At 41.9% G+C, this 23430-nt stretch overlaps 1 protein-coding gene across 1 annotated transcript in view; it reads right to left on the bottom strand.

Annotated features, from left to right (window-relative positions):
• The window catches only part of DOCK5 (dedicator of cytokinesis 5), a 134223-nt gene that overhangs the window by 51729 nt on the left and 59064 nt on the right, over positions 1 to 23430 (bottom strand). The window contains exons 11-26 of the mRNA XM_087706193.1: positions 21989 to 22061; positions 19924 to 20066; positions 18653 to 18778; positions 18338 to 18462; positions 17727 to 17825; positions 15595 to 15667; positions 14005 to 14108; positions 12504 to 12690; positions 10631 to 10728; positions 10170 to 10259; positions 8642 to 8742; positions 6978 to 7112; positions 5240 to 5351; positions 3721 to 3791; positions 2822 to 2928; positions 1802 to 1938 (exon numbers count right to left, since the gene is read on the bottom strand). Of these exons, the coding sequence (XP_087562319.1) occupies positions 1802 to 1938; positions 2822 to 2928; positions 3721 to 3791; positions 5240 to 5351; positions 6978 to 7112; positions 8642 to 8742; positions 10170 to 10259; positions 10631 to 10728; positions 12504 to 12690; positions 14005 to 14108; positions 15595 to 15667; positions 17727 to 17825; positions 18338 to 18462; positions 18653 to 18778; positions 19924 to 20066; positions 21989 to 22061 (1781 nt within the window). The remainder of the gene's footprint in view (positions 1 to 1801; positions 1939 to 2821; positions 2929 to 3720; positions 3792 to 5239; positions 5352 to 6977; positions 7113 to 8641; positions 8743 to 10169; positions 10260 to 10630; positions 10729 to 12503; positions 12691 to 14004; positions 14109 to 15594; positions 15668 to 17726; positions 17826 to 18337; positions 18463 to 18652; positions 18779 to 19923; positions 20067 to 21988; positions 22062 to 23430) is intronic.

Raw genomic sequence — 23430 nt, 5'->3', positions numbered from 1 at the left:
ATGTCTCACTTGCTAAACAAATCCTTTCCTATTCCATGATGAATTCCTTTCAGAACAAAAGTTTTCCCAGGATAGCCTGGTGATATTAAGACCAAGTTAAAGGTAAAAATTCCCCTTGCACATATGTGCTAGTCGTTCCTGACTCTGGGGGGCAGTGCTCATCTCCATTTCAAAGCCGAAGAGCCAGTGCTGTTCGAAGACGTCTCTGTGGTCATGTGGCCAGCATGACTAAATGCTGAAGGTGCACGGGATGCTGTTACCTTCCCACCAAAGATGGTTCCTATTTTTCTACTTGCATTTGAACATTTTTTCAAACTACTAGTTGGCAGAAGCTGGGACAAATAACAGGAGCTCTCTCCATTATGCAGCGCTAGGGATTCAAACCACCGATCTGCTGACCTTTCTGATCAACAAGCTCAGAGTCTTAGCCACTGAGCCACCGCATCCCTTACTGAGACCAAATTACTCTATGCTTAATTTTGGTTATTTTTATCTTTTTTGAGCATTGTATAGATTTCCCCCCCCCCCCCCCACATTGACTAGGGAGCTACACAGCGAGAGAAGATATGTAATTGTATGGTTATATGTAAACATATTCCAGCTGTTTGCCATCTTGTCTACCATTTCCCTTGCTGCTAAATTTTTTAACAGAGCCCTCCTGCAATTTTCAGTTCTGTATAATTTTCAGTGTTCAAAACCTGCCTCAAAACATCACATCCAAACTATCTGTTACATGGGAAAGCTTTATGGTTTTTGAATTGATTTATTTGTATGTGCTGGAATTAAATAAAGAAAGAAAAGCAATATCAGTCAAAATTGCAAGAGTGGCGGAGTCGGTTTTTAAAAACCATTTATATTTATGCTATTCCTTCTCATAAAAATGCTGCTAAAACTACAGACTAAAAATATCAAACTAACAAATACCCTTCATGTCAGCTTTTCCTTGGGAAATAATATGTCAACATTATGTATATTTTGATGTGAAAGTCAGCAATACATCCCGGAGAAGCACAAACCGATTCAATTGTATTAAAATTAAACCACATATAGTAAATGGATTCATATAAGTTACCAAAGTCAAGAGCCAGCCAGCCATCCCATTCCATCCCATTCCATCCCATCTATTCCATCCATCCATCCCATCATCCATCCATTCATCCCATCCCATCCCATCCATCCATCCATCTATCCAATCTATCCCATCCATCCATCCATCCATCCATCCATCCATCCATCCATCCCATCATCCATCCATCCCATCATCCATCCATCCCATCCATCCATCCAATCTATCCCATCCATCCATCCAATCTATCCCATCCATCCATCCATCCATCAATCCATCCCATCATCCATCCATCCATCTATCCATCCCATCCCATCCATCCATCCAATCCAATCCAATCCATCCATCCATCCATCCCATCATCCATCCATCCATCCATCCCATCCATCCATCCATCCATCCATCCAATCTATCCAATCCATCCATCCAATCCATCCAATCCATCCATCCATCCAATTTATACAATCCACCCACCCACCCACCCATCCATCCATCCATCAAATCTATCCAATCCAATCTATCTAATCTATCCATCCATCCATCCATCCATCCAATCTATCTAATCCATCCATCCATCCAATCCATCCATCCATCCATCCCACCCCCACCCCACCCCATTCATCTAGTCCATCTATCCATCCTGCAACAGTTCATTTTCATTTCCAAAGCAGCTGCTCCACAGTTTTAGACAATGTTACTCTCAAGGAAGAATGGAAGAAAACAACAGGTACTTACCACCTCTTTCCGATCGAGTACCTCAAGAATATTGCTAAGCAGCTGTGAGCAGGCTTCATGGTCAGGTTTGTGAGAGTTATCATCCAGTTGTCCACTGAGCTGGTCTACCAGCAGGGGGAGAAGAATGTCACGACATTCTAGGATACAGAATGAAGAAGAAATACGGGAATGAGTCAATAGACCTGACTTTACTTGAAATGACTCAGGTTCTGATTTCCATTTTAATATAAAAAACCCCAACAACTCCAAAAACAAAATCAACATTTTGCCCATAATTCAGGAATAGAGGAAAAACGAAGATCTCCAAAAAGTACTGAGTTGTAATTTTAAACATCCCTATGATACGGAAAGCTATATTTACCCCTTCACTTAAACCACTTAGAAGGTGGGGTAAATAGACAAAGAAATAGTGCAATTCTTCAACTGTCAGTCCACAGATCCACAGACTCCAGCTGCCTGCATTGACTTATCTATGACTCATGGTAGAAGATGCCATGATGCCCCACTGAGTTTGTAGAGCAGGGGTGCCAAACTCAAGGCCAGATCTGGCCCACAGGATGCTTAGGTCTGGCCCGCAGGGCTGCCCTGGAAACAGTGAAGGACTGGCCCACAGTGCCTCTGCCAGAGAAAATGGAGCTTGAGAGGACTGTGTGTGGCCCTCCCAAGGTCTGCAATGGCCTCCTGCAGCACTTTGCCAGCAAAAACAGAGCTCAAGAAGGCGGTGAGTGACTCTCCCGAGCTCCGTTTTTGTTGGCAGAGTGCTGCAGGAGGCTGTTGCAGCCAAAAACAGAATCTGGGAGAGGTGTCCACAACACAAATGATATCGAGCTGGCCACACCTACCCCAAGCCACACCCATCCGGCCCCTGAGGTCAAACACAACCCTGACGTGGCCCTCAATGAAATCTAGTTTGCCACCCCTGTTGTAGAGCAATTGGCATGTTGAGAGTTCAGTACATCATTGGAATGCTGAAAATGGGAAAGAGAAAGAAAGAGAAGAAGAGAACAAGACCTAACTCACCAGACTGACGGAAGAGGTCACTGTCCACAATCTTGGTCATACAATTGAGCTTCTGACGGACAAGCTGATTATCAGGGATGCTTTGAATAAATTTGCTAAAAAGGACGCTGAAATAGGTTCAGGGAATGGGGATAGAAAGAATATTTTATTCCATTAATATTCTGGACACTGTTTTAGTTAACATTTATAGAAGGCAGCAACTTGACATAGCTATAAAATAAATTCCCAGGGTAATGCAATGGAATAACAGGTGCATTGTGGTATTGTCACGCAAATGGTGGAATGAGGATGTCGTGATATCTGATGTAACTATATTCTTGTTGTTCAATCACTAAATCGAGCCTGATTCTTCATGACCCCATGGATCGTAGCATGCTAGGCTCTCCTGTCCTCCACTTGTCTCCCAGAGTTTGCCCAAGTTCATGTTCATTGTGTTGATGACACTATCTAATCATCTCATCCTCTGCTGTCCCCTTCTCCTTTTGCCTTCAATCTTTCCCAACATCACGGTCTTTTCCAATGAGCCTCTCTTCTTCAAGTATGCAAGTTGCATCCATTAAACCAGTGATGGCTAACCTTTTTGTCGTTGCGTGCCCGAAAGCACACCTGTGCACCAGTGGCACATGTCATAGGTTCACCATTATGGCTTTAAACATAAAATGACACTTGTCATTCGTTTTCCTTTGTCCCCTCTTCCCCATGGATGCCCTTGTTCATAGGGATTCCTTAACCAAGCATCCTGATTGAATTTTATCTTCCCATATCCAAAACTTTGTGGCCTTCCCCTCCAATAAGAAAAGAAAATTATAATACGGCATAACTGTTATGGTGAGCTTTTTGCAGCAACTCATGCAATTTGATATCTACTTTTCATCGATAAAGGGTGGGAAATATGGTACCTGAGTTCCACTGGATCAAAGACTAGTTTGACATCATTAATTATGCTTGGCAAATACTTCAAGGCAGCACCCTGGAACAGGCAAAAAGAAAGCAAATTAAAATTGAGATCTCCATTCTAAAAAAACTTCAATCATTCTCCAAGAAAGGATTCTTTAGACGTGTGAACTTTTCTGCCACATAGACTCTGATGAGAATTCTATGAACTCAAAAGGCTCCTATGTTGTAAAACGCTGGACCTGGCTCTCTGAACCCAGTGCCCTGAAATACTTTAGAACCTTAACCCTCAGAACTTTCAGCAGTATGGTTCTACCAACTGAGATTTCTGAGAGTTGCAAGCCCAACATGTTGGAGAAGTCCGTGGGTGGAGAAGGTTCTAAGACCGAATTAGATCAAGGGTAGGAATTCAGGCTAAAGGTCTTGCATACCGTAGTTTTTGGAGTAATAAGATACACCTTCCCCCCTAAAAGAGGGTAAAAATACGGGTGCATCTTATACACCAGATGTAGCCTCATCCACCTGCCGGCCTCCACCCTTTGGCCGTTTTTGGCCTCCGTGCATTGTGTTTCCGGCTTTCACGTGCTGTTTTAGACCTGTTCCAGCCTGTGGGGATTGCCACAGCACATTGCTGTCTCTGTGCCTCGCATTTTTGGCCTCAATGCATCACATTTTTGGCCTCCGAATACTCCATTTTAGACCCATTCCAGGCTGCTGGGATCGCCACAGCACATTGCTGTCAATCACCACCTCCATGCATCGCGTTTTCAGTCTCCACCCATTACAGTTTTGCCCCCTCCCCTGTTTTTTGCCTCCACACATTGCATTTTCTGGTGGTTCCAGGCAGCGGGGATCGATGGGGGTGGCAATCCCCATCAACTGGAACCATCCGAATACACAATGTGCAGAGAGATCAAAAACACAATGTACGGAGGCCAAAAACGCGAGGCACAGATGCGGCGATAGTCTGTGGCAATCCCTGCAGCTTGGAACAGCTGATTGTGGGTATTCCGGGAGGCCGCTCCAATCAGCTGCTCATGCTGAATCAGGCTGTGATAATATGCCGAAGCTGACCAGGCTGTTTGCTGTTTGCTGCAAGGATGCTAGCCAGATGAATACCGATGGATGCTGGTAGACAGAGGGAGATTTTTTTTCTTATTTTCCTCCCCAAAAACTAAGGGGCATCTTATCCTCCAGAGCATCTTATACTCTGAAAGATACGGTATTATGGGTCTGCTTCTAAAATTACGTTCTATACCCATGCTCCATTAGTGTTCCTCTGAAGATCCCTTCAGAGTGTCCCATAGGGAACGACTGACTCTGATGTTAAGAGGCTACAGAGACCGATGTGTCTTAATTGTGGTGGAATGGCTGTTCCAGGGAGATCCAAGCAAAACAATAGGGGGAGACATGGGCTCTCTTTTTCCATGCATCCTAACCTTCTGCCTGAAGCAACTCCCCCTTTCCTTCTCCCCCAAGAGCAGAGCTGTCCCTGCCACAATAAATTCAGTGGTTTGAACCCACCTTGATTTTGACAGCTTCTTCAAGTGGTCTATCCATGAGGACATTAAAGGAAAGGAATAGCTTGCGAATGGCATTGTTAAACTCATCCCCATCTTCACTTTTGCCATAAAATCTGCAAAAGAAAAAAAGAAGAAGTAAAGAAAGTAGGCAGACCATGACTTTTGAAATTCCTTTCGACCCCTTTACCAGCAGGGTTAAACATTTCTCAGTGTAAGTGAAGCTGGAAGAATAGGGCAGGTTGCCTAAGCTGAAGTCTGGGTCACATTAAAGGTAAAGGTTAGGATTAGGGCCAGCATGACTAAACGGTAAAGATGCACGGAACGCTGTTACCTTCCCACCAAGGTGGTCCCTATTTTTCTACTTGCATTTTTACGTGCTTTCGAACTGTTAGTTGTGACAAGTAATGGGAGCTCACTTCGTTATACGGCACTACAGATTTGAACCACCGACCTTTCTGATTGACAAGCTCAGCTTCTTAGTCAACGAGCCACTTTGGGTCACATTAGAGAATGGGATTTAGAATACAGCAGTTAGTATCACCCAAACTGCAGTTCAATTGCCTTCTTGGGTCACATTAGAGAATGGGATTTAGAATACAGCAGTTAGTATCACCCAAACTGCAGTTCAATTGCCTTCTTGCACTAAGGGAATTGAAGGTGCATGAGTGGGTGTGCCCCCTCTCTACTTTGTAGATTTCAGGTGAATCTGCTCTAATTTTGATCCTGATTCTTCTTTTTCTGGCTTCTTTCCATACCTGGTTTAACCCTATTCTAATCGTGTTTTGGGAAATTACGCTTATACAAAGACAGCGTATCAAATCCCTTTATATAATTTATAAATTTAAAAGTAAGAATATCAACTTGCAGATCACAGCTTGCATTTCTGCATTGCTCATTTATTTTAGTTGCCAGAATCTTGAGGCTGAAAGCGATGAGAATTTGAAGGCATGAAAATAATACTTAAAGTACCACCTCAATCTCTGAAGCTGTAACAATTCAATGACCATGTATTAAATAATATCCTTCCCTTTCAACGATGGCCAATGTCACTTGGCTCAAGAAGCCATTTGTCAGGCAAACTAATGATAGGATTGGCCCTCACACCACCTCAATTCATGCTGAACCATGTTTTCTACATGTACCTCTCAATTGTTGACTGTAATCCCTGTTACAGACCCCAAAGCAATGACAATAACAACAAAAGTTGTTAAATTGAGTGGTAAAATCAAACTTGGCATAAAATTCTCATTCTTCTTGGATGCAGCATGCATGTCTCCATTTAAATAATATAGTCAGAACAACTAAATTAATGGGGAGGAGGTGTCACAAAGCAGTTAAGATTGTGGGCTTGTTGACCAGAAGGTTGTTCGTTTGAGACCCAAGCACCCCGTGGCAGGGTGATCCCATTCTTGCCCTTAGCTCTGCCCATCTAGTAATTTGAAAGCATGCAAATGGGAGTAGATAAATAGCTAGCACTTTGGTGAGAATGTAATAGCATTCCGTGTGCCACGGCATATAGTCATCCTGACCAAATGATCATGGAAACGTCTTCGGACAAAGCTGGTTCCCTTGGCTAGGAAATGGAGATGAACACCACCTCTTAGAGTCACATATGACTGGACAGGGGAAACCTTTATCTTTTTTACCTTTTTATCCAAATTAATAATGGTTGCCTTGCAGCTGAAAGGAAACATTTGAATGGAGTCTGCCTGTTGGGCTGTTGTTGTTTTCTCACTTACCCTAAGTAAAGAACTCTCGATTGTACTATGAACCTGAAGAGATACTTCAAAGCTTTCAGAGCAGCAAATAGCAAATCTGTCTTAGTAGAATCATCTGCATTTCCAACATAGAAATTCAGAACCTTGGTGAGTTTTCTAATGAGAAAGAGAGAAAGACAAAGGGAAATTATAAATTCAGCTTCAGAAGTTGGCTACTTTTTCCTCATCTCCTTGGTACACTGGCGGGTTCCAGATCCCGTTCCAACGGTTGTAACAGGCTCGGCTTTATCCACAGGGACGCGCGCAGCAAGCACGTGCATTGTACCTGCCTGCGACGCCTCTGCAACACTCCAGCTGCTCGGCAGAGCGTTGTTCAGGCACTGTACGTGCCATGTGTATGCGTGTAAGTGCCAAAGGCTTAAAGGACAGGTAAGGAGCTCGGGCAGGCCCCCCAGAGCACCATACTGGAACGGTACCCAGTGCTCCGGACAGGCTCCGGCATGCCCGTGCCAGGGCGTACTTCCTGCAACCCATCACTGCCTTGGTACTACCCTGGATCCCTATTACCTACAAGACTAAATAGGTTACAGGTGAATAATAGCATCTTTCTCATCGGGCAGCCATGTGGAACTCAAACTAGAACACAGGTGTCAAACTCGCTGCGTCACGTTGATGTCACGTGATGTATTGCAACTTTTTTGCCTTCACAGAGCTGGGGAGGGTATGGCCTGTGCATGACACACCGGTGCATGGGCCACCAGTTTTACACCCCTAAACTAGAACATCAGCAAATATTTATTTGGCAAAGGGACAATCAAGCTTTATTGGGAGTGCCTTAGAAATTATTCACTGGGTGCAAGTCTTCAAAAAGGCGTGAAGGAAGGGTGTTGCAAAGAAATCCTTGCACTTATGACACCTTATTACTTTTCGGGTTTATTCTCTTTACCTTTCTACCCCAAAGGGCATTCAAAATCTTGTATCTTGGGGGATATGAGAATCAGAGGAATTTGAACAAACTGTTCTGACCTAGGTTTCCCAAGAGCATGAAGCAAACTCCTTGTCCCGATAAAATCCCCTTTTATTAATTTACTGTGAATTCTTCTCATTCACATCCTGGCAAGGAGTCTTGGAGAGTCATAAACTAATTAAGCGAAGTAATTGTCTCCTGCAAACTCCACTCCCCTTTTGCTGCTCTTCTATTTCCTCTGGGAGGGTCATTCATTGTCCATCTGTGGCCTTACTCCCAAGTCGACCCCTGTTCTTTAGCTGTTCCCTTTGTCTGGCAACTCTGCGCATGCACACACTGGGAACCGACTCCAGCTGTTCGTCTGCTTCATTGACGTCTGACTCTGAAGGCAGCTGAAAACTGGCATACGGCTCTGGCCCTGACACAGAGCCCTCCTCAGAGCCTTCCCCAGACTCCAGGACTGGCCCATGTTCCTCCCCAACCTTCTCACTGTCTGAAGCTGCTGCCAGCTCTGCTGGCCACTGGGGGGCCACAACAAAAACTTTGTTTGCTCACCATAAGTAAGATTACTTTGCATTCAGTGTGAGAGCATTTGTAACAGAACCTTCACATGTAAGGAACATTTTAACTTATTTATCAACAGCCTGGAAGAATGGTAAGCACTAAATGACGCTTGCTGGGGTCCAAAATATAGCTATTCATGAAACACTATACTTACACATAGGCCAAGGTGGCACTAAAGTGTTTATAAATGTAGGTCTCCAGTACAGGATTAAAATGCTGAAACTTGATATCTCCAATCAGGGAAATAATAAATACCTAATTACAAAAAGAAAAATAGAAATCATAAATGATTTAACCCAGCAAAAACAGTGATGTTATATTTGATTTCGATTTCATTTCTCTCAGGACTTTATCCTTTCTGAACTGCTTGAAGCAGCTGGATTCAGAATTATGTAGAGGTTCCTGAAATTCTGTATTGGTGCCCTGAGCAATAGTAACACTCAGAAATCCAATGTGCGAAGAGAAAGCTGCCTTAACTTGTTGCAATATGTATCTTGAGGCATAGTTCTCGTGCCTAAACATTTGGGGAATAAAATGTTTGTGTGATTGCACAATACCAAGTGTGAGCATTATAGAAGTGGTGAACAATCCTCCTTTCCCAGCAACACTCTTTGAGACCTTAATCTCTCCACTTTTTTAAAAAACTAAACTTTTATGATTATTCATCATCATCATTATCATCATCTAGATTTTATATCCCACCTTTTATCCAGGGGCAGCTTATATGGGAATTTTATATATTTTACTCTCACAGTCCTCTGAGATGGGTTGGATGAAAGAGAGAACATGGCCTATTGAATCAAAATTACCAGTTTCTTTTCACAGATGAGAATTCACCTGACTGGCCCTACACTGTAGCTCAAGAAAGTATATGTTAATGGCCCTCAAATTACTGGTAGATGATTCAAATATCCATAATACTAATGCAGTGGTGGGTTTTCACATAATTTTACCACCGCTTCGCCACACACCCAAAATGTGAGCACACGTACACATGTGCACCTTCCACGCATGCATGTGGTCTTCCATGCATGCACTTTGTGCATGCAACTTGCACACATCTGCGGGGCTTAGAAAACATGGGTAAATAGGATGGCATAGCGCTGCCCACCTGCAATGTTGCCACTAACGGTTCATCTGAACTGGTCCGAACAGGCTGAATACCACCACTGTACTAAAGTCTCTTAATTGTTTATCTGAGGATGCAGAAACATTCGGCGATTGGATTAAATAAATAGATCTTTCTCTCACAGATCTCAATTATGCTAGCTAGGAAATGTCAAGTTGACGTCCACACATCTTAAGGTTGTTGACAATAGGAAACAAGAGATGGGCAATGTATGAAGTGGCTGGGATATTGGATTTGAACAAATGAGCTCTAGATACAAGTCCCACTGATTCTCACTGAGTAACTTTGGCCTAATCATTGTTCCTATCAATTCAATCTCAGGTTGTTTGTTTTAATGGCACAGTTGTAATGGTCTAAAATTAGGGAAAGGTCTGATGGATAGTGCCCTTGAGTCTCTATCAATGAAAGACATCAATACAGCACTTGTTTAAAGCAAACATTCAATACAGAGGATGAGAGGGAAAGTGATTAGGCCAAATGTCTGAATCAACACTAGGCTACTACTGGTTAATAAAAACATAATGAGGGGCATCCAGATAGACAGAAAACTTACCAATGCATCAAATACAAGAAAATCGTAGGATTCATTGTCAGACATCTCCATCATTATACTAAAAAGTGCATCAAGTGTATCTTGTAGAAACTAGAAGAAAGAATAAGAAGGGAGTTGAAGATAAAGAAAAGATTTAAGTTACCCGCTGGAATTCTTGCTTTACCTCTTCAGTTTTTTTTCCTAATCAATTTTATTAATTTGAGCTCAAGAGTATTGTTCCTTGGCTATTTTTTTTCTCAGTTATGATTGATACTAAATAAATATCACACCAATACTAAAAAAGTGGTGTTTTGATATGAGTAACACAGAAAAAAATTATGGGATGAAAATAGGCTTAGTCAAGAAAAATACTACATCTCTCTTCCAAACTACTTATTTTGTTCATCTTGTTGTTAAATGGGACCCTGGTCCTTAAAGACCTACCCATCCCAAAGGTTTGCCCCCATGTGGCCCCTTTGTACCTTAACAATTTCTCCTCCTTCCACGTCCATCAGCTTCTTCAGGTTACGTCCTATATTCTGAGAGTTTGAACGCCAATTCAACAATCCTAGCAAGTCAACTGGCAAAGGCAAAGTAGCAAAAGTCAGACCACAATAAAGAACAGGTATCTGAGCAGCAATGGTCTTATTTAAGAAGAAGTACCCACAAGAGACTTGTTTTCTGGTATTGAACAGCATTTTTAGAAAAGAGACCCGAAGTTTAGTGCTGGAAACCAGAATTTCTGAAAATCACCACTTTGGATTGCTAAATGTCTATGGAGATTCTCAGTCATCCAGGTCATAGTTGTCCCAAAGGTGAGCTTCAGAACTGAAGAAGCTTCTCAGATGAGAAGCGCAACCAATGGTGGGATTCAATTTTTTTTTACTACCGGTTCTATAGGCGTGGCGTGGCTTAGTGGGCATGGCAGGGGAAGGATACTGCAAAATCTCCATTCCCTCTCCTTTCCTTTCCTGGGGGAAGGATACTGCAAAATCCCCATTCCCTCCCCACTCTACTAATCTGCTTTCCAGCTCCGTTCTCCTGTGAGGGCAACAACAAAAAAACACCCAGCTGATCAGCTGGGACTTGGGAAAATAGAAGGGGACAGAGCCAGCCAGAGGTGGTATTTGCCAGTCCTCCAAACTACTCAAAATTTCCACTACCAGTTCGCCAAAACCGGCTGAATCCCACCTCCGAGTGAAACATCTTCAAAGAAAAACCAGAAAAAGCATCTTTGGGATATCACTTTGGATTGTTTTAGAACAAGCAAGTTTCTAGACTTGAGGGACTGAGAAGGTAGGCATGAGGATAATCAGGGAAGATTAAGACAAGTCTCAGAAGACAAAGAGTGACACAGACTTTCTGTATATACCCAGAAGGATAGACATGGCTGAATATCCAACAAACTGCATAGGATTTCCCCCTCACTCTGAATAAGAAATATAGTGTTCATAAATGATTTAACCCATCAAAACAGAGGTGCTATATTTGATTTCAGAAAGAAGGAAAAAGTGCCCATAGTGAGTCTCCTTGGAACATCCTTTACTTTATGACATGATGCAAAATCAAAAATTGGGAAACCCTGTCCAAGGTTTTATTGCATACAGTCCCCATCTTGATGGTGATATATACAACTTCTGCCAAAAAAAAAAAAAAAAAAAAAGGCATGGGATGGAACTTTTCTCCTCTGTGTCCATAATTTAAACAGGGATTATTCAATAATCCTAAAGTTGTGATGGTGAACCTGTGGCACGCGTGCCCAAAGTGGCACACAGAGGCATGTTACCTGGCATGCATGGTGTCACCCATTCCTCTTCTGGGTTTCTGGTGCACATGCATGTGCGATGATCAGCTAGCCCTCGTGCGTGCATCAGTGCCAGGAACTGGAAGAGTTGGTCTTCCATTTTCTGGCATGAGCATGCGCGCTGGCCAGCTGATTGTCAAGCACGCATGCATGCCAGTAACCGGAAGTCTAGCTTGCTGGCACGCATGTCTGCACCAGAAATTGGAAATTCATTTTCCAGTGTGCTTGCCCCCTAGGCAGCTCCTCTTCCAGGTTGCACGCACACACTCCCTTTTTGGCACTCAGTACCGAAAAGGTTTGCCATCACTTTCCTAAAGGATATAATATTCCAGACTAACAAAAAGTAGATCTTTGCATAGCGCAACCCTAAAAATGAAATTATCTGCCACAAAGTGTAGTGGTGGTCACCGCTTCAAAACACGCCAGAATTACAGAAAACACAGAGAGCAATGGCTACGCCCAATTTTGTTATAGTTGTTTCATGGGATAGTTCAAGATGTCCCGTCACAACTTGCCCACCATTCTTCCAATTTGCCCACAGCTGAACCTACCATTCTGTGTTAGTTTTGTCGAGCAGATGAGTGTTGCAATCTGAAAGCTGTCCTTGGTGCTGTCTTTATTCAGAGTAAAATTGGCCGTGTGTTGCTTGGATGCAACTCCATCTCTGTCTTCCACCTCCAACTTGGTGCTGGGAAGCGTCAAGTAAAACTTAGCATCTTCCATTTTTTTGTTCTCACCCTGACAACAGGAAAACCAGAGACATCAAAAATAGCATTAATTATTAAGCATTTGTCAGGTAATGAGGATTTAATAGCTGCCAGCTGATGTAAGGTTGTAAGCTGATGCAATGCAATGCAATTCAGCAATACAGGCATAGCCTCTTTAAGACTCTGATGAGGTCCACACAAGGCATTTACCTTTTTTAAGAGGTGTCTATATATATGTGGCCATTAGAGGGTGTTTCTCTCTCTTGTCGTGTATCTCATTTCTCTCCTTGTGTCCGTAACTGAGTGGTAAGAGATTTATCTACCAATGTGTATATCTGCATATATGTATATATATAAACCACTATTAATTGTCTAAAGGCTGTATGTGTTGTGTGCTTTGTTTTGCTCCTGGGTTTATCTCACAATAATAGTCACACTGCCAAAACTCTGACAGTATTGAGTATTAACCATTAATAGTCCAGCATAAACTGCAAGAGCCATGGTGGCACAGTGGTTAGAATGCAGAATTGTCAGCTACCTCAGTGCTTACTTTCAGGAGTTCAACCCTACCCAGTTCAAGCTTGACTCAGCCTTCCATCCTTCCGAGGTTGGTAAAATGAGGATCCAGATTGTTGGGGGACAATATGCTGACTCTGTAAACCACTTAGATAGGGCTGTAAAGAACTATGAATCAATATATAAGTCTAAGTGTTATTGCTATTGCTATTTTTCTAAGGAAGGAGAGTGTAAGAAAGAATGTCAAGTTTCTTTCACATACACCCAAGTCAGTTACGTGTACCCAACTACAAAACTCATGGGAAGCAACACAATCATACAAGTTCTTATGCAACAGACACACAAGCATTCAAGGCTAGTTCACGCTGCTCACGACTCCATTTTCCTCCAGTCCTACTCCATCACCACCTACAGTTTCTCCAATTACTACTTCTTATGAGGTCCTACTACTTTCAGTCCTACTGAAATAAAATCTCCCTATCTCCCTCCCTCTCTCTCCCTCCCTCTCCCTCTCCCTCTCTCTCTCTCTCCCCCCCGCCCCACTCTGCTTTTAGGCTGGGTCAGACTGTTTTACTTTTCCCACTCTCCAAAACACTAACACAATTGGTCCAACTGTCATCCCCAGCTGCCTCTCTGCCCAGCTTTTTCAGCCATACATTGCTGGGCTAGCCAAGAAGAGGTCTTAAATGGACAGGACACCAGTAGTTTAGGTGTTGGCTATTTTGTAGGCAGCCTGTCTCTCACAAAGAGACTTGAATGGATTAAAGAATCAAGATCTTCTAAAATAAGCAAGCAAGCAAATACAGAAACAAAATAAATAGAACCATACCTTGTAGACTACTAAATTATGCCTGCCATCCTGCAGAGTGGTACCATCTACATTCATCAGCTTCAGAAAGGCCATCCCAAAAGCTCGTTCGGATTTATCTCTTGCTGCAGAGAAACAAACATCAGTAGAAATCTCCTGCTAGTGCTTTTTTTTTCACTGCATGATGAACCCAGCAATTTTATGGCAGATATTTTCTCCTGTGCAAAAGGCATTAGGGCAGTGGTGAGGATTATATAAGTATAAGTATAATCTTTATTGTCATTGTACTTAAATACAACGAAATTGGTTATCTCCATCTACATGAAGCTACAAAACCCTATTGTAGCCTGCTGCTATTTAGGTAATTTCTAAAATGCTTTTGCATTGTCCCTTTGCAAAACTCATCGTAAACATTTATGGACCTGTATTTATTTAATTTAGGGAGAGGGGGCACAGTGGCTCTATGGTTAAGCTGGGTTGTGGGCTGGAAAGGTTCGGGACCTGAGTGTCATGTGATGGGGTGATCTCTCGTCCTTGCCCCAGCCTAGCAGTTCGAAAGTGTGCAAATGCAAGTAAATAAATAGGTACCACTTTGTTGAGAAGCTTACAGTGCTGTGTGGTGTCATACTGGACACTTGACTGTGGAAATGTCTTCGGACACTGGTGGCTCAATGGCCTTGAGACAGAGATGAGCACCGCCCTCTAAAGTCAGCAACAACTAGCAGAGTAAATTCCGCAGGGATTCCTTTTATATATTTAATTTAGATTTTTCCTTTTGTGCAAGTGTTCAGAGTGGCAACTGCGGCTAGTGGACAACCTCACCTCTCTGGATTATTGCTTTTTCTGATGTGAACCTCTAAATACTTCTCCCTTGTGTGGATAATACTATTTTGGTTGCATCAAGGAAAGGCGTTTGCAAGTTAGATGTCAATATTGGAAGGGTTGATGCTATCATCTGCCTATTTGAAGAGACTTTTGATAAAAATAGGGTGAGCCTCTTTGGAGCTGTTAGCTGATTTGAGGGATTTCAAATAGAACAACTTCACACCATAAGTATTTGGAAATTTTAATTTTCTTCTTGTAATCAAAATTGAGACATGACGTGATTCATTTTGCTTTTTAAAGATGTGCTGACATCATCTCAGGATTTAACAAAGTTGTGCACACATACAGGGAGCTGAATTAGGTTGATGGTTGCTTTCGTTAAATAAATAGTTTCTTTGTAAATGAATGTTCCAAAGGTGCTTTTCCAAAGGGCAACGGGACTTCTTTGCTTTTTTGCCCCCTTGAAAATGTCTCCGCCAAGAAGCTTCTCAGTTCAAGAAGTTCTCAGAATTGAAGAAGCTCCTTGGATGAGAAGCAAAACATTTTCAAGGAAAAACAAATCAAGAAAGTCCCATTGCTTTTTGGAAAAGCACCTTTGAGACAACCATGACCTGGATGACTGATAATCTCTGTAGACATTTGCAAACAAATGGTTCGGAAAACTACAATTTGGGGTGGAAAGGTGAAGAATAATCCAAAGCCCACAATCTATCCTTTCCTTCGATTTCCTTCCAAACCCTTTTGTGCTTCTAAACCGAAAAGATATTGTTCTTCTTTCATGCTTACATTCCTGTGATGAACGGTGCCGGAAAGTAAATCTTAAATGGTAGCGGCCAACCTCTTTTATTTCTATGGAGACCTGCATGTGATTAAGAAAATAAGTAATAATTTTGTAGAAATGATGAACAGTAACAAGCGTTGTGAATAATAAAATGTATAGAATTCAGATGCGTCTCAGTTAAACAAATTTCCCCTTCCTTTTTCTCTGTTTAATTGTGTAGCCTTTATTGTCATCGTACATCATGTATACAACAAAATTGAAGGTTTTAACCTCACTGGTGCAATTCATGACAACAGATACAAACAACATAAATAGTATAAGGAATGATCTCTATGAAAGTAATTAGGAAAAGAAAAAGGAAAAAAAACTAGCGTGTGCATGGAGTGATTGTGGTTGTATTTAAAAGTCTGACAGCCCAAGGATAGAAACTATTTTCAAACCTATGTGTCCGGCTGGCTACACATTGATGTCTTCTGCCCGATGGTAGAAGTGCAAAGAGACACTGACCAGGGTGTGAATCATCTCTGAGTATCTTCCTTAGTCAGCTAAAGCAGCGCGACCTGGCGATGTCACCCAGTGGTGTTAGAGAGCAACCAATGGTTTCTTGTGCCGAATTGATCACTCTCTTTAGTGCCTTCCTGTCCACAGCTGTTAAACCAGTGTACCATAGTGTAATGCAGCATGAACCGATAGAAAGAGGTCATCAGCCGTTTCCTCCTCATTTTATAAATCCATATGCATTTTTGTTTTAACATGCCAGTAATCCTCAACTTACAACTATTTATTTAGCCACTGTTCAAAGTTACAACAACAATGAAAAAGTGACTCATGACTAGTTCTTGTGCTTACAACCGTTACAACATCCCCACAGTCAGTGATCAAAATTTGAGTGTTTGGAAACTGGTATGTATTTACGATGCAGTGTCCCCAGGGCATATGATTGTCACTTGGGACCTGACCAGCTGGCTTCCAACAAGCACAGTCATTTGGGGAAGCCAGAGTTGCTTGATGACTACGATTTATTTAACAACTGCAGTGATTAGCTTAACAAATGTGGAAAAAAGAACTGTGGTAGCATAGTGGTTAGAATGCAGTATTGCAGGCTAACTCACAGCCAGCAGTTCAATCCCGACCAGCTCAAGGTTGACTTAGCCTTCCATCCTTTTGAGGTCAGTAAAATGAAAAAAGGTTGTAAAATTGGGCATAACTCTTGTACCAACTGTCTTGCTTACAAACAGAAATTCTGATCTCAGTTGTGGTCAAATCTCAAGGACTACCTGTAGATGACAGTGTGTACATCTGCGTGATGTACATAGTTTTATTACCATACTTTTCGGAGTATAAGATGCACCAGAGTATAAGACGCACCAAGATTTTGAAGAGGTAAATTAAAAAAAAAGTTTTTGCACTTTGCAGACCTCCCAAACCCTCGGCATACCTTATTTTTTGTGAAAAACAGGGCATGCAGAGAGTTTGAGAGGCCTGCAAAGTGCTCCTGGGGGCTGGGGAGGGGAACAAGAAAAAAGGCCCTTTTTCGCAAAAACAGGTCCATTTTTTAAAACAAAACAAAACAAAACAGGGCATGCATAGCCTTTAGGAGGCTTGTAGAGTGCTCCTGGGGGCTGGGGAGCACAAATGAGCAAAAAACAGCCTATTTTTCACTTATTTTTGCCCTCCCAAGCCCCCAGGAGCACTTTGCAGGCCTCCCAAACCCTCTGCACCTCCATTTTTGTGAAGGGGGTAGGGTTTTGGGAAGCCAAAAATGCTGTATTCAGTGTATAAGATGCACCCAGATTTTCACCTTCTTTTTTTGGGGAAAAAGATGCGTCTTATACTCTGAAAAATATGGTAGTTTCACAACTGACCACCATCTGCTTATGCTAATCCAGCTGTGCTGAAGCTGAAGCTGAAATAGGCTGTTTGCTGCAAGGAGCAAATTCCTGGGAGGCAGAGGCCAAAGAATGGGGGCCGTCGGGTGGGTGGGACTACATTCGGTGTATAAGACACACACACATTTTCACCCTCTTTTGGGGGCGGGGGAGTGTGTCTTATACTTTGAAAAATATGGTATATCTCACACCTGTAGCAATATAAGAATGTATCCGAACCAAGTCAATTTCCCATTAGATAATCTCACCTTTACAGTTTCATACCAGCAAGGTTGCTTGACTTGATAGTAGACGACTGATTTGTATTCTGAAATACCTTCATAGCCAGCACCCGGATGGATAGCTTTCTTTGGAGCACATTGGAAACAAAAAGCAAAAGGAAGAAAAGACAGAAAATGAGACTTAATCAGTGACGGGAGAGAAAACCTTTCAGCTATAAAACTAAGTTTTCACATAACTTCCAAAGAGGGGCCAAACTATTCCACAAATTGTAGAAGTCCTTTCAAACTATGCAATGTACAGGGTCCATGGTGCTCTTTGAGCTTGGTGGTTTTCTTGCAGACATTTCCAAGGTCCTGTCCAACTCTGTTATTCTATTCTATTCTATTCTATTCTATTCTATTCTATTCTATTCTATGATGGAATGCATTAGAATATTATACATGATGCAGCCATTGCATGGGGTGTCTGTTGACTGATGATCCCAAGGCCTGCTAAAAAAAAATCCACATTCTAAGGACTTTGTCCCAAGGATTGGTAAGATGATCCCAAAATGTTCCCAACTTTGGGGTGAGATACAGAACACTTATGCATTTCTTTGGTTTACCACCAACTTACTATTTTGGAAAACCCTTCCTACCTCTAAAATGTTTCCATCTTCATCATGAACTGACATGGTAACCTCAACATTTTTAGGTGTCTTCTTCTTCCCTTTGTCGAACTCTCCATGCATCAGCGTGACGTAGATATCATTCCGAACTTCACCTGCCAATTAAAATAGAGAATTCTAAGAACCCTTTTTTGTCCGACTTGGAAATTAGGATACAATCTTACTTTTTTTCTCCAGGAATTGCCTCCCCCCCAAAAAAAAAAATTTGGAAGACATCTGGACCCAACTATTTCTTTTTTCATAAAAAGATGTAATCTCATTCTTGTTTTCCCTTAAATTACTCACCAGGCAATATAATCTCTGGGAATCCCATTTTGCGGGCAATAGCTGTTGATCTGTCAATGAGATGAGAAAAATCCTTCTGAACCTGAGCTAAATCGCCAGGCAGCAGTTTCAGAGAAACCCAGAGGCCTAAAAGGGGACAGAGAGCAAAGAATATAACAAAAAGCAGCATTAGTACTATTGGAAAAAAGTACCAACCCATGCAGATTTGATAAGGAAAGAGAAGTGAGTGGAGATTAAAATCAAAATGTATTTCTTTTTGTTTACTAGGGCTTTTTTTCTTTTTTCACTTTTTTGGGTGGGGGGATAAAAAGCATTGGGGCTGTTTTTATAAAATTAGTCTTGTGCTTAGGACTTTTCCAGTTTGTGCATGGCAATTTTCACAGGACATGATTTGAACTTTTCTTCTCCTCAATAAATTCAATCCCGTGCTTTCAAAAGGGTTCCAGTGGGGTCTATACTTAAGGGTTTTTCTTAGGATTTTCAAAGTTCAAAGGTGAAAATGAGGTCTTCTAGTCTAACTCCCTACTTAGGTAGGAAACCCTACACCAGACAAATGGTTATCCAACAACTTCTTAAAAACTTCCAGTGTTGGAGCATTCACAATTTCTAGAGGCAACTTCTGTTCCACTGATTAATTGTTCTCACTGTCAGGCAATTTCTCCTTAGTTCTAAGTTGCTTCTCTCCTTGATTAATTTCCACCCATTGCTTCTTGTCCTGCCTTCAGGTGCTTTGGAAAATAGCTTGACTCCCTCTTCTTTGTGGCAGCCCCTGAGGTATTGCAACACTGCTATCATACCTCCCCTAGTCCTTCTTTTCATTAAACTGTTGACTTTACAGGATGGCAGCATACCTAACCACGTAGGCACCTCCATGTTTTATTTAGACTTTTGGAGATTTGGTGGCAAAAAAAAGTTGTCCCTCTTGCTCATATCAAACAGGATTGATTTAGGGATCTCTTTTCCCTTTGAGAACATTGTTTCTTTCAGGTCAACCCCTCTTGCAATTGCCCACTAACATAATTTTATTGTAGTTTGTCATCTACACATCATCAGTGTGCCAGCTAAAATTGTGTGGCTCTTCCCATTCATCAGGAAAACTGAATCAAATGGATGACAGATTTTCTGAGCAGTCATGCAGGAAGGAGCCTGTCAATGTCCTTGACCAGTGAACCATCCAAAGCCATGAATGAGTTTTCACCTCAAAGGAATGTCCCTCCCTCCTCCCCTCCCCTCTTTCCAATGCTTCCAGGAGCCATCTTTCCAGTGTGTACCTTGTCCTTTATGATTCACTTCCTTGGCCGCAATAACTTTGTTGAAGACCAACGTGAGGGGCTCATTCTCTCCAATCACGTGAGACGTTATTAATGGTGCCATGATTAACTGCCGCTGCCTGATGTATGTTTCCATGGCAATCCTGAAAAGGAAAGAGGAAAGGAGGAGGAAAAAAAAGTGGCACATTTCCAGATTGTCAACATTATCAGATTATGAATAAAATAAATAAGATTCTTCTTGCAGGAGGAAGATCTGAAAGACGAGGTTAGGAACAGATCTTCCTGTCTGACCCTGTCAATGTGGACACTTAAGAATAAAATGATGAGTTGATGGCACTCCATCCATCCATCCACCCATTCTTCAAATGTTGCAGGACCGGATAGATAAGAATAGCTTGTAGAACTCTTCAAGCTGATTGGCAAAAACTATTTAGTCTCATAATAAACATAATTTGTTAATTCATAGGAATAGTTGAGGGTGAAAGCCATATTGGGGGGTAGGGACACAATTACTTGTGTGCCACTTCCTGTGTTTCTGCACTTAAAACCCCTGCATTATTTTATCTTTCTTTATTTCAGCCCCGTTCCATGCAGGGAAGGTCTAACCACAAGTTACATGCATGCCAGCCTGAATCCTAAAACACAGCTCGTTCCATGTGGAGAACTCTGATTATGTGTAATTCCAATCAAGTAAGGAAGTGATACTGTATAGGCCTGTGACGGAAGCTCCCCGAGATCACTTCTGATAAGTCACATTCATTGCTTCAATTGAATTTACAGACTTTATCTTAGCTTATCCCACTTCTTGTCTTGGACCTGCCCACTTTCTGGAAAGCATATAAACATTTATTTTATTTATTTATTTTAATTTGTCAACAAGTACAAGGAAACAAGTAGGAAAAACACACGAAAAAAATGGCACAAATAAAAGGATAAAAATAAGCAAAACATAACCATAAACACATAAAAAGAGTACCGTATTTTTCAGAGTATATGACGCACCCTTTTCCCTCCCAAAGGATAGTGAAAATTTGGGTGCATCTTATACACTGAATAGAGCATTTGTGGCCTCCCGAACCCCCTCCCCCTTTGCAAAAATGGCCATGCATAGCCTTTAGGAGGTTCCAGAATGCTCCTGGGGGCTGGGGAGGGCAAAAATGAGGAAACAACGGGCCATTTTTTGCTTGGTTTTGCCCCCCCCGCTAGCCCCCTACAAGCCTCCTAAAGGCTATTCGTGCCCTTTTTTTGACAAACAAACTGGGCCTGTTTTCATGAAAAACAGGCTGTTTTGGGGAGGTCTGCAGAGTGCAAACCTTTTTTTAAAGGTCTTCAAAATCTTGGTGCATCTTATATTCTGAAAAATACAGTACATATAAATGGGACAGTAGGACAGGGACGGTAGGCACGCTGGTGCGCTTATGCACGCCCCCTTCGGGACCTCTTAAGAAACATGTAAAGTCCACAGTAGACAGCTTAAGGCAAAAGGTATGAGGGGTTAGAGGAACTAACAACAGGATCGGGTAGGGTGTTCCACACATTTACTACTCTATTGCTGAAATCATTTTTCCTACAATCAAGATTTGAACCGATTGCATTAAGTTTGTATCTATTGATAGCCCTCGTGTTGTTGCGGTTGAAGTGAAAGTAGTCATCAACAGGTAGGACGTTATGGCAGATTATCTTGTGCACTAAACTCAGGTTGGAATGTAGTTCGGTTATCCAGGCCTAAAATTTCAAGCCTGGTGGTATATGGAATTTTATTACGAGCAGAGGAGTTGAGTCTTCTTCTTGTAAAATACCTCTGGGCCCTCTCTAATGTATTAATGTCCAAAATGCAATGTGGGTTCCAGGCAGGGAAGCAGTATTCAAGGATAGGTCTGGAAAAGGTTTTATATGTCCCAGTTAGCAGCATAGCGTTACTAGAGAGAAAACTATGTAAAATAAGGTTGACAACTCTGAATGCCTTTTTGGCAATGTTGTTACAGTGAGCTCTGGGGCTTCGGTCTTTCAAAATGATGACCACCAGCTCCCCCAAAATTGTGCATTTAGAATTTTAACTACTTACTGCTGAAAGGGAACAAAATGCTGCTTCTCTTCATCGTCCACTTTCCCATGAATGATGTCTGTAACGTCCATCACTAAAGGGGAAAAACAGGCTTTTACTGATTACAGCAAAAATGTCTTAATAGGTTGGTAACTTTTGATATAAATTTCAAATCTGTAAAGAACCTCATGTCTTCCAGATGTCCCCGTTCATCAGTTTCCAGAAATCCCATCAACATTATCAAAGGCCCTGTTGGCTAGGAATTCTAAAGCTCCAATGTGTGTAAGATCACAAAAACTAGTTGAAACCAAGACTTAAACCAAACTCAGGAAAAAAACATTGGTTGGTTGACCATCTATCAATCATGCAAAAAGATATAACTACCTATTGCAATGCTTTGGAAATAATTCACACAAAGTACGGAACATGTCCTACTGGATGGTTCCTTCCTTTTTTCATTTAAGTGATTAAGTCATGGGTCAGCAACCTGCGGCTCTGGAGCTACATGTGACACTTGCATCCCTCTGCTGCGGCTCCCTGACACTCAAAATATGTGTCACAACCGCCAATGTGCAACAACATTGACCGGGCACATGATTTATTGAGCTTTTCAACCCCCGGTGGTTTTTGTGGCTCCCCATGTTTTCTTTTCTATGGGAAACAGATCCAAATGGCTCTTTGAGTGTTTAAGGTTGCCGACACCTGGATTAAGTGATTAATCTGGCCACCAATCTCACAGCGGCAACTTTACATGGAGAACAGAAAACCAAAACTAAAAGACAACCTCCACAAAAACTGATCTGATCTCTTGACAAGTTATAAGAAGGATAGTGGGATTCAGAACATCTATAAACTTCCACTCAAGATCTTCTCTTAGCATGAAAGGTTTAGAATAAATTATTAGGGAACAATGACTTAACATCTTTTAATTTATTATAGGCATACTAGTACATTTATATTTGGAGTGGCTTTACAAAGTAGGTTCCTATTTATATTATATCTCTCTCTTTTTTGGCCCAGAAGATACTTTTAGAGGACAGAGGAAAAGACAGCTATTAGGACAGCAATAACTTGCCGACTTATCCTAAACACATTTTTTAAACCCTGGCTGTGTCCTCATGGCCTCTTAATCTCATCCACAGCTCATTTGAGAAGAAACGCTAAATTGTCCTTATATACACCAAGATCAAAGTAGTATTTAACTTGCAATTCTAATATCATCTAAAAGCCACCTCAATGTGCCCCAAATCTTCCATTCCTTGAGGGAAACTCAGATGATTGTGTTGTGGCCAGCCAGTGGACCTGGCAGCAGATTCAGACAGTGAGGAGGTTGGGGAGGATGATAGGCCAGTCCTGGACTCTGGGGTGGTATTGTGTCCACTGGCAGCCTGTGGAGCTGGCAGCAGAGTTAGACAGTGAGGAGGTTGGGGAGGAACATGGGCCAGTTCTGGAGTCCGGGGAAG

The sequence above is a fragment of the Thamnophis sirtalis genome, unplaced genomic scaffold (genome assembly GCF_051295495.1).
Source record: "Thamnophis sirtalis isolate CommonGarterSnake01/CBP01778 unplaced genomic scaffold, rThaSir2_p1.2 scaffold_2, whole genome shotgun sequence".
NCBI lineage: Eukaryota > Metazoa > Chordata > Lepidosauria > Squamata > Natricidae > Thamnophis > Thamnophis sirtalis.
This window is presented reverse-complemented; position numbering and strand designations above follow the sequence as displayed.